This window comes from Triticum dicoccoides, chromosome 3A, assembly GCF_002162155.2.
Source record: "Triticum dicoccoides isolate Atlit2015 ecotype Zavitan chromosome 3A, WEW_v2.0, whole genome shotgun sequence".
Classification (NCBI taxonomy): Eukaryota; Viridiplantae; Streptophyta; class Magnoliopsida; order Poales; family Poaceae; genus Triticum; species Triticum dicoccoides.
In genome coordinates this window covers 667221533-667233833 of record NC_041384.1, presented here as the reverse complement: position 1 = coordinate 667233833, position 12301 = coordinate 667221533, and the positions used below count along the sequence as shown (strand labels likewise).

Below are 12301 nucleotides of genomic sequence, written 5' to 3'. Positions count from 1 at the left end.
TATAACATCAACATATAAAACCTAGGCTCGGATGCCACTGTTGGGGAACGTAGTAATTTCAAAAAAATTCCTACGCACACGCAAGATCATGGTGATGCATAGCAACGGGAGGGGAGAGTATGATCTACGTACCCTTGTAGATCAACAACGGAAGCGTTAACTTGGTTGATGTAGTTGTATGTCTTCACGGCCCGACCGATCAAGCACCGAAACTACGGCACCTCCGAGTTCTAGCACACGTTCAGCTCGATGACGATCCCCAGACTCCGATCCAGCAAAGTGTCAGGGAAGAGTTCCGTCAGCACGATGGCGTGGTGACGATCTTGATGTACTACCGTTGCAGGGCTTCGCCTAAGCACCGCTACAATATTATCGAGGACAATGGTGGAAGGGGGCACCGCACACTGCTAAGAATATGATCACGTGGATCAACTTGTGTCTCTAGGGGGTGCCCCTGCCTCCGTATATAAAGGTTCAAGGGAGGGGGCCGGCCGGCCAGGAGTGGCGCGCCAGGAGGAGTCCTACTCCCTCTGGGAGTAGGACTCCCCCCCTTTCCTAGTTGGAATAGGATTCGTGGAGGGGGGGAAAGAGGAGAGAGAGGAGGAAGGGTGGCCGGCCCCCTCTCCTTGTCCAATTCGGACCAAGGGGGGGAGGGGCGCGCGGCCCATCTTTGGCCACCTCTCCTCTCTTCCACTAAGGCCCACTAAGGCCCATATACCTCCCGGGGGGTTCCGGTAACCTCCCGGTACTCCGGTAAAATCCCGATTTCACCCGGAACACTTCCGATATCCAAACATAGGCTTCTAATATATCAATCTTTATGTCTCGACCATTTCGAGACTCCTCGTCATGTCCGTGATCACATCCGGGACTCTGAACAACCTTCAGTACATCAAAATGCATAAACTCATAATATAACTGTCATCGTAACCTTAAGCGTGCGGACCCTACGGGTTCGAGAACAATGTAGACATGACCGAGACACGTCTCCGGTCAATAACCAATAGCGGAACCTGGATGCTCATATTGGCTCCTACATATTCTACGAAGATCTTTTATCGGTCAGACCGCATAACAACATACGTTGTTCCTTTTGTCATCGGTATGTTACTTGCCCGAGATTCGATCGTCGGTATCCCATACCTAGTTCAATCTTATTACCGAAAAGTCTCTTTACTCGTTCTGTAATACATCATCCCGCAACTAACTCATTAGTTGCAATGCTTGCAAGGCTTAAGTGATGTGCATTACCGAGAGGGCCCAGAGATACCTCTCCGACAATCGGAGTGACAAATCCTAATCTCGAAATACACCAACCCAACATGTACCTTTGGAGACACCTGTAGAGCTCCTTTATAATCACCCAGTTACGTTGTGACGTTTGGTAGCACACAAAGTGTTCCTCCGGCAAACGGGAGTTGCATAATCTCATAGTCATAGGAACATGTATAAGTTATGAAGAAAGCAATAGCAACATACTAAACGATCGGGTGCTAAGCTAATGGAATGGGTCATGTCAATCAGATCATTCATCTAATGATGTGATCCTGTTAATCAAATGACAACTCTTTGTCCATGGTTAGGAAACATAACCATCTTTGATTAACAAGCTAGTCTAGTAGAGGCATACTAGTGACACTCTGTTTGTCTATGTATTCACACATGTATTATGTTTCCGGTTAATACAATTCTAGCATGAATAATAAACTTTTATCATGATATATAAGGAAATAAATAATAACTTTATTATTGCCTCTAGGGCATATTTCCTTCAACCTAACCCCACAAAGAACTCTCACGTAGACCATGGGTTAGTACACAAAGCGTAATGGACAATGCTTACCATACCATGGGATCACTTGATCCCTCTCGGTACTTCTTCTACGCTTTGTGAGTTGATCAACTTGATTCACTCTTGACTTAGTCTTGATCAACATTGAATCTTTCCAACTCTCTTCATTTGGATGATGTCTTGAAGGTAAACATGAATGATCACACAATCTTCTTCTTCAAGACATGCTTGCAATAAGCTCAACTCACACATGACCAATCTTTGGATAATTCCTTGAAAAGCACTTTGGCCATCTCAACTCACACATGACCAATCTTTGGATAATTCCTTGAAAAGCACTTTGGCCATCTCATAAACTCCTTGAAACCAACACATGGACTTCAACAAATCCTTCAAATATAACTCAAGGCAACCGTTAGTCCATAGAGATTGTCATCAATTACCAAAACCACACATGGGGGCACCGCATGTCCTTTCAACGGCCTGTTTGCAAATTTTTAGAATCCTCAAATTCTAAAAGGAAAAAAATTATGCTCAAATTTCAGTTTTTTTTTGAATTTTTGTTAAATATGGTCAAACTACTTATTCAAGAAGTATTAGTGTTACTAAATAATTATTCAATAATATTAGTGTTACTAAATAATTATTTTAGTTTTTTTGAATTTTGGTCAAATATGGTCAAACTATGGTCAAACAATGGTCAAACTACTTATTCAAGAAATATTAGTGTTACTAAATAATTATTTCAGATTTTTTGAATTTTGGTCAAATCTGGTCAAACTATGGTCAAACTGTGGTCAAACTAGGGTCAAACTGTGGTCAAACTATTTATTCAAGAAATATTAGTGTTACTAAATAATAATTATTTTTTAGAACAATAGTTTCAAACTCAAACAGTGAAATATGTGACTTCATGCTCAAGCTAAATTCCTGAGGGTTAATAGGATTGACATCTTACTATTGTCAGGAAAACAACAAGTGTAGACTTGGAAACAAGGGAGAATAGAACCGGGAAGTTAAGCGTGCTCAGGCTGGAGTAGTGAGAGGATGGGTGACTGTTCGGGAAGTTAGATGATTTGGAATGATGAGGGGTGATTAGAGATTAAAGGTTAAATTGAGCAGTGATGAGGGATGATTAGAGATTAGAGGTTAAAATAATTCAGAAATTTGAAAATAAAAAAAAATTCAAAAAAAAATCATAAAATTTCCTTTAGTACCGGTTGGTGTTACCAACCGGGACTAAAGGTGGACCTCCGGGCAGCGGCCACGTGGAGGGCCTTTAGTCCCGGTTCGTATAAGAACCAGGACTAAAGGGGGAGGCTTTAGTACCGACCCTTTAGTCCCGGTTCCAGAACCGGGACTAAAGGCCCTTATGAACCAGGACAAAAGGCCCTGTTTCTACTAGTGTTGGCAGTACTTGTTGGAAAATCATTTTTCACAGTACTATGAGTATAAGATGGAGCATGTGCCATGTCAAAGCCAGGACCACGTGGACTAGAATTTGGAAAACCACCGATAGATGTTTGATGCAATGACGAGTGCACTGCACTTCCATACCTTTGTGATTGACTTTCAATTATTCGTATGTTTCTTCCACCACTGACTTCACTCAACATGTTTTGATTTGGTGTGATGTTAACATATAACACTATCACTTGCCACGTTGTTCGGGACTTGGTCTTCTCAAAAATCATGTTCCATCCCCTTTCCTCATATATTGGAATTAACTGAAAATAATGTGGTCCAGGAGCTCCAATATCAAAGCGAGCTTGGATATTCAGGTTTGTTTGAGCACTGACATTAACATGTCCAAGTCCTCGACATGTCTCACTCTTGATATCTTCAAAAGTAGTATTCTCGGACGCTGGAAATGTTAATTTGGGAGGAATGGTATACTCCACACCCATGGATCCATGTTGCACTTCACCATCCACGTAAACCAGAATGATTAACATGTTCTTATATGCACCTACAAACATGAACATACAGCAAGTAAATATCAAAATTTCACATTGATCAACCATAGACTCACGACTGAAATTTTGGTTTCTCACAAACCAGCCAAATTAAGGACCATAATTCAGGAATAACAATCCAATCATATATAAAGTGTCTGCTTGTAAACCATTGTATCAATTGCATAGAAGATTAAAACAAAGGAGATTAGATAGAACAGTACAACAACTAAAATGAACCAAGCACAAAATCAATTGGAGAATCCTAATGGCGAGCGGCTGATGAGACCATGTCGCTCCTGTGATGATCGGCGTTGCCGGCTGCCAGAGATTGCTTACCGTATGGCGAGGTCTAGGAGCGAAGACTACATCCATACTCCTGTGATGATCGGCGTTGCCGGCTGCCAGAGATTGCTTACCGTATGGCGAGGTCCAGGAGCGAAGAATGCATCCATACTAGGGTTTTAAACCTCGCGCAACTTCTATCTGTCATTAGGAAAGACTCGATTTAGTCGGATCTGGTGGCTCGGCGAAGCACTTGAGTGGACGCTGTCCTTGATAGCATCCAGCTGTGGATGCCATTGTAGTTAGTGTCTTACTATTTTTAAAATTTCCACGTGCCCGTCACTAGTTTCCGAATTACTGGGTTAATAATTACTATTAATAAAAAATCGGTTCTTTTCTTCTTGATCGCCAACCACTAGCATAGGGTACGTGGCTACATGCACATCCTACACGAGTACAGAGAATAATGTACTTAGTTATGTTACACGCATTTTGCATGAGCCATACCTAACGCCAAGTATTAATTAAAAGAGACACGTCCTTCAAATGGTTTGGTACCATGTGGATAATCACGGGGGCCTGCTTAATTATAGGCTCATGTGAAGTACTACAATGCAAACAGTTGATACAACTATAGGTCTATAAATAGAGATCCCTGCAGCCTCAGATAAATCACCTGCAGCAAGCACTGCTTGTGGTACCTCACTACAGCACTAGTTATTACTCCTTCCATTCCACAATGTAGTGCTTTCTCTATCTCCGTGCTTCAATTTTGACCGTAAATTTAACTACCAAGACCGATTGCGGCGGGAACAAAAATTATATTAGTGAATTTGTATTCGAAAGAAGTTTTTAATTATATATTTTTTTCTCCCGCCACAGTTGGTCTCGTTGGTTAAATTTATAGTCAAAGTTAGACCTCGGAAAGCGCGTGCGCACTATATTTTGAAATGAAGGGAGTACAAGTATTTGCAACCAGCTGAGAAAGCAAATACATTATTGTTACTGCAACACCCTTTGAATGGCGCCCTTGATCCAGGCTGCTTCTGTCGTGAACGGCCACGAGATGGTGACCAAAGCCGATGGCAGCAGCACTGTGCAGGTGGCCTCCGGGGGCGCCGACACTAGCGAGAAGTTTGCGCCCTCGGTGTGGGGTGACTTCTTTGTCACCTACGTCCCTCCTATGTCACAGGTATGCATGCATGCATGCTTACACTAACATGCGCGCGCGTTAACTATATGCATTATCTTTCAATGATTTGATTTTGATTATCGGGTAGAACTTTCAAGTACTCTAGAATCAAGGATTTTGAAGCTGCTACATGTTGATCAATTAGGCCATGCTTCGTGGACCATCCATGCTCTACACTGAATTTCGTCAACTTTTTTATGTACATGATATTAATTCAATACGGTCATAGGAAACCAAATACTGCGCAAATGACAACACACAGCTTATGAGTAAAATATGCTACATGAAACTTCAGTAAGGAAGTTCTTTTTCGTGGGATAGACCAAGTTAATGATTTTATCCTACCCGCACGATTGACATCCAAAGATTAATATTGAGTTGTTTCCAGCAGAGGCCGGAGGATTGGATGAGAGAGCGGGCGGAGCAACTCAAAGGGCAAGTACGTCAGGCGTTCAAGGGGGCAAGGACGCCATGACCATAGCCGATGCACTAACATATGTGGACACACTTGAGCGACTAGGCATAGACAATCACTTCCGTGAAGAGATTGAAGAGGCACTAAACCTTGTGCATGTAGAGCAGGCGGAGATTGACGGCTCCAATAGCCTACACATCACCACACTTAAGTTTCGCCTATTTCGGCAACATGGACTTTGGGCATCTGAGGGTAAGTAGTAAGTGCATAGTGTCGCTAATCAGTAACCCTTTTGAATCAAGCCGTGTTATTTTAGCAGCTCAAAACATGCATGTCACGTCTGTTGATAAGATATGTTTGAATCAATGTGCATGCAGATGTATTTGATAAATTCAGAGAGGACCAAGGTAGTTTCAGTGAAAGCCTCGGCAATGACCCGAGGGGCCTTTTGAGCTTGTACAATGCAGCTCACATGGCAACACCAGGTGAGGTCGCTCTTGACGATGCCATCGCCTTTGCAAGGGGGCACCTGGAGGCTATCAAAGGCAACGTCAAGTCACCAATTGCAGAGCAGATCTCCCGTGCCCTAGACATCCCCCTCCCACGGTTCACAAGAAGGATTGAAACCATGCACTACATTGATGAGTATGAGCAAGAGGGGGTGTACGATGGCATGTTGCTAGAGCTTTCTAGGCTGAACTTTAACCTCGTTAGGATCCTTCACCTCAAGGAGCTCAAGGACCTCTCATTGCAAGTCTTCTTCTCATAAATTGATCTTTTCTCATTGATGTTTATTCTAGTTCTTCACTATAGTAAAACCAACACGTACATATGAGTTTATTATGTTGTAGATATTGTGGTGTATGTCTTTCCGTATGCTAGCTAGATGGCTTTTTAGGACACTGGCCATTTGTAATGTGCCATATTGTCTCCTAACCTTCAAGTATTGTCATTTAGGATCATTACCACCGTGTTTCTTAAGCTGAAATTGTCTTTGGAAATTATGCAAAGTGTTATTGATGCTTAGTCCGACATTAATTCTCAAGAGTATGGATGATTTTGACATTGGTTTTGGAGTGACCCGTTGTGGGTTTTCTTTCACTGTGCAAGATATACTATACATTTTTATGATTTTTTGCAAAATTAAATAAAATAACATTGGAGACACATGATACTATTTTTGTTAGCTTATTGGCATTGAAAAGGGAAAGGAATCTGGAGACGATTGAATATATATGCGTGAGAATCAATAAGTCTTGCTATGATTTTAATTTTAAACCAGATCTCATATATTCAACGAAATAGTCCTTTTGCCACATCATCATCTTGCCAACTAGCTAGACAATATACCAGATAGGGTAACCTGCCTGAAGAAGTAGAAACGTCATCGATATTTATAAGATTGTTAGGTTAAATAACTATGTTCACATGCAGATGGTGGAGGGAACTATATGAGACCATGAAGCTACCATATGCTCGTGCCCATATGGTGGAGATCTACTTTTGGACTTATGGAATGCTCCATGAGGAGGAGTACTCTCGTGCACGGATCCTATTCGCCAAAGTGTTTGGAATGGTGTCACTTCTAGATGATACTTTTGATGTCCATGCCACATTAGAGGAGTGTCACAAGCTCAATGAAGCAATGCAAAGGTAGACTACTAGTTATCTGATTCATGAGTTACTAGATCTATCTCTCACTCTCACTCCATCTCTGTATAATGATCTCTAATGGGTATCATTGTACTATTTGTTCGTAGATGGGATGAAAATGAGGTTTCTATTCTACCGGAATATCTTCACATGTTGTACATCAAGACTCTCGGCAATTTCAAAGAGTTTGAGGATGCGTTGGAACCAAACCACAAGTATCGCATGACCTACATTAAAAAAGCGGTATGGTGCCCTATATTGAGATACAGATTCACCTGTAAAGTGTATGAGCATGTGTATGACAATTAGTTGTTTTATCTCTCTTCCTAATATTTATCAGAGATACTAATTCATATGTCGCATGTGTCAAATTATGACACAGTACAAGCTGTCATCAGAATATTACCTACGTGAGGCTGTTTTGTCTAGCAAGAAATATCGGCCGAGCTTCAAGGAACATGAAGAGATATCTAACATGACCTCGGGTCTACCGATGCTTACTCTCGTGATACTAATGGGCTATGGCGATGTGGCAACCCAAGAGGTATTTGAATGGGTAGACAGAGTTCCTGGAATGGTCCGCGCTGGTTCACAGGTCACTCGCTTCCTCAACGATATGTCTTCTTACTAGGTATATATGCACCAAAATAAACACAAGTTTGCATATTAAAATGTGATATGTTGTACATTCATTGTATGGTGAATGAGCATATGTGTATACTCATCAGATGTACCCCTTTCACCTACATATGTATGCAGTTGGGAAAGCACAAGAAGGATATGCCTAGCGCCGTGGAGTGCTACATGATAGAGAACGACTCAACAGGTGATGAAGCTATGGCGGCTGTCGCCGCACTCCTAGAGAATAGGTGGAGAATATTGAACCAGGTGACCATGGAGATAGACCGTGCACTATTGCCGGCAGCAGGACAAACGAGATCATTTATCTCAAAGGCAGGGATGCCTACACCTTTGGTAGCGACCTAAAGGACCTCGTCACCGCACTCTTCCTCAATCCGGTACCCCTTTAGGCTATGTTGTAATCAACCAAGATGGATACGATGCTGCCATGTACACTTAAGTACATATCCATGATGTCCATGTAATAAGGTAACTCATCTATGTGCGGCTACAGCCTAAGCCCAGCTAGATCGACAAAATAAACACACCCCACCGAATGTATCATTATCCATGTCCCAGTGTGCTCATCATATATGTTCAAGTCTACATACATTTTCCCTTAAAGAAGTCTAAATACATTTACAATATATTCAGTTCATTCCTTTAAACTGTCATCAATTGAAATCAATTTTTACGATGTCATAAATTCATTCTAGCCAAACCTGGAGTGCTGACAAGTGCGTGGAGAAACCGGTTGCGAAATAAAAACATGCGATGCCGCACCAGCATGACAGAATGTAGACAAATAAAAGATAAAATGCGGCACAAGTTGGGTTAATGGGGTAAAATGGATGAAAATACTGGTAGAATGGATGAAAATAACTTGAACGAGGTAATCCAAATCAACATTTCAGAAGATGAGGTAAAAAATGGAATATACTCTAATAATATATAGAAGACCTTAGACCTAACTTTCGTTGGTGGTATGCAGATCTCTTTTGCTCTCGTTTGTGTATAGAATCATGTACCCCAAAATTTATAATTATTATCCCCCAAAAAAGTACAATTCTTCAGGGATTTACATGGGTATTAATCATATCAAGTAACCTATCTCTGTGTGGCGAAATACTGAATGCTTCTTCTCTCTCTTTTTTGAATCTCCAGCATGCATATGCATTGTGAAATACTGAATAATTGTGCATACAGTACAATCAAACCAAACAGCAGTTGCTATTCCTCGAAAAAAAAATGTTAGTGTCTTGCAACAAATGCACTGATTACAGATTTGACGGTGCTAGTAGCGCTATTGTGTTGCAGGCAAAATGTACACATGTTAGGCCAGCCATTATTATGTTCACAGAAAGACATCGGCAAGTTCTCTGGCATTATATCAAATACTGCGATGTACAAAAGAAATACTCCATTGTACAACTATTCTAACTAGCACTGTATCCAAACCTGAAACTATTGTGACTAGCGCTGTGTATACAAACCAGAAACTATGACTCCGGACCAAACTAACTACATGATGGTAATGGGGAATCACCAAATCTCACTAGGCCTCTTAGCGATGCCAGTTTATCATCATAACTCTGGAGTTGTTTCGAGTAACAATGACTTGCGACAAGGTGATAATCAAATCTCAGTCACTACGTCACTGCGCCTCTTTGACATGTTGCTCATCACCATATACGTCCGCGAGTTCTTTTGAGTAACACTAAAATATCAATCTGCAAGAATAGACTGGCATCACCAGACTCCCTTGCGCGACAGTGAGATGACCATCTCATCATTCGATGGCCGCTTTGTCGTGACTGATGGCGAAGCTGCAAGAGTATTTAACTGACTGCTGTGCTTCTACTCCATTGATCAACCAACCAATGCAATAAACCAAACAAGAACCTTTCAGATTTCAGAATATTTGCTAGATTATTGGTGAATATAATAAATACAGTAACTGGTGAAGACTCTTGAGAGATTTGGTCAGTTGTCAGTTGTCACTCACCAGAGCCTGAGCTGTAGTCTACTTGTTTAATCTTCTTATATGGACTAGCCTCGTCCAATGTGAGTCTTCTCTTCAAACCAAGGGTGATCTCATCGGTAAGTAGCTCTTCGCCTCCTTTTGACTGAGCGGAGCTGTTGTGTTGGAGCTTACTCTTCTTGGAACAATTTTCGGTCTCCAACCCAGGCTTTCGCTTTGAGGACAGAACAACTCTGGGCTCTAACAGAGATATTATTTGCAGATTCAGATCAAAATTTCGTGGAAATATATTTTGTTTAACTTCTTCAAGTGCAGTGGACATAAACGCATTCTTGTAGCATAAACAGATGACGTACTGAATCACATGATCAGGAAATAACACTTGATGTGAGATAATTGCTTCTCAACAACCACATGAAAATGATGCAAATCTATGAACAAGAACAGTACAGTTGAGTTGATAGCTACCGCGACACTTTAATATCCCAATGCATTCAGTGATAATCAGTATCCAACTTGCTCAAATAGGATAGTACTTAGTACTACTATATAATTTGTACTAACATATGAAACTGAAGTACTGAACAACTGGACCCTGAACAATTATTTATGCTACTAGTTTAAAGGAGCAAGAAAGTCAGAGAATCAGAGAACAGGTGCTAATGACATCTCGCGCGCACAATGTAGCTTCGATCGCCGCAAATAATACATGCAATCTTCCAAGAAAGGGAGGCGCACCTGGAGGCGAAGGCACGGGCCCGCCGTCGACGGCGACGGGCGCGGCAGGGTCGGCACCCGTGGGCTGCCCGCCCGCGGCGAAGAAGGCGAGGAGCTCGCCCCAGGTGACCGCCAAAGAGACGTGGCCGGAGCCGCAGCTGAGGAAGTAGCCATTGAGGCCGACGGTGGCCGGGTCCAGCCCCAGCGCGAGGCCCACCTGGGCGAGGTCCACCCCGTCGCCTCCCTCCACCTCGATTGCCACCGACGTGGCGACGTCGGGCGGCGAAGCAGACCCGCGCAGGTGCATGGTCAGGAGTGACGGCGAATCCATCAGCGGCGCTTCTGCCTCGCACTATCGGAGAGAGAGAGGGAGCGGAACAATGGCGAACGCTCTGGTTGCTTTCTCGCCGCCGCCGCTGCTGCTGGGTGCTGGCGCGTTGGTCTGAGTCGGAGGGGGCAATCGGGACATGTACGTACTCTCGTTGTTTGCGTGGGCCAAACCTTGGACATCAACGGCAAGGCAGTCCTTTTGGGCCCAGGCGCGGCGGCGCCACACCAAATGTTTTTATATCTTTTTTTGTTGTTTATGCTTTTCTGTGTTTTTTCTTCTTTAAAATAATTCGCCATTTCAAAAAAATTCCAAATCTATCAATAAATTTTGATAAATTTTAAAGATATTACAACATGCTTTGTGGATTAAAAACTTGCTCATGATTAGAAAAAAAAACTGTTTGCATTTTCAGAAAAATGTTCACAATTTTGCACAAACAATGTTCGGGAAATCAAAAAATGTTCATGATTTTATAAAAAATTCTCATGTATTCTAAAAATGTTTGCTACTTCAAAAAATGTTCATAAATGTTTAGCAAATTTTTACAAAAATTATAAAATGTTCATGAATTACAAAAAAATTCACTGGTTCAAAACATGTTCCTGATTTAGAAAAATGTATATGTATTCAAAAAATGTTGATGAATTTCAAAACATGATACCAAATTTCAAAAAATGTTGTCTATTCCATAAAAATGTGGGCTACTTTCATAAAAAGTTAAAAAAATGTTCACGGCTTTGATAATGTACGCGATTTAAGAAAAATGATCATACATTTTTAAAACAATGTTCAAGAATTTGAAAAAAACTCTGCAAAATCGAAAAATGTTTATAATTTAAAAACCAATTCATGTTTTCTAGAAATATTGACAGATTTGAAAAGATGTTCACAAAATAAAAATAATAATGAATAATAAATAATAAATGAAAATAAAAATGAACATGAAAAAAGAAGAAGGAATGAAAATGAAAAATATAAATTAAACGAATGAGAAAAAAATCAGAAAAACCGAAAAGAAAATAATAAATAATAAACCATTCTAAGAAGGTTCTAGAACTTTCCCAAAACCAAAGAGGAACTAGTTGGGCCAGCTCAAAGTGCGTACGCAGCGGGAGACGCCCTTTTCCGCGTGTGAGCAAACGCGCACCTCGGCGTTGTAGCAATCGTTACTGGGCTCCTTTCGGTTGGCCCATCACCTGGTTTAGGCCTGGTAACAAAATGCTCAACACTCGTGTTTCCAAAGATTTTGGCACTAGAATGTTTGGCTATCAAAGCGGCCTTGGCGCTGGCTGATGATCTTTATGAGAGAAGAATACACGTGGCGTCGGACTGCAAGGTGATCGTCGGGGACATTCATCA

General features: G+C 41.5%; 1 protein-coding gene and 1 pseudogene across 1 annotated transcript; one reads left to right on the top strand and one right to left on the bottom strand.

The window, feature by feature from the left end:
- Nucleotides 1–5053: 5053 nt before the first annotated feature.
- LOC119272810 lies at nt 5054–8323 on the top strand (annotated as a pseudogene).
- Nucleotides 8324–9702: 1379 nt separating this feature from the next.
- On the bottom strand, nt 9703–10918 carry LOC119272666. The gene is made up of 3 exons (XM_037554106.1): nt 10633–10918; nt 9925–10134; nt 9703–9782 (listed from the first exon to the last, which is right to left on the bottom strand). The coding sequence occupies exons 1-3, from the start codon at nt 10916–10918 to the stop codon at nt 9703–9705; spliced, it is 576 nt and encodes a 191-aa protein (XP_037410003.1).
- Nucleotides 10919–12301: the final 1383 nt, after the last annotated feature.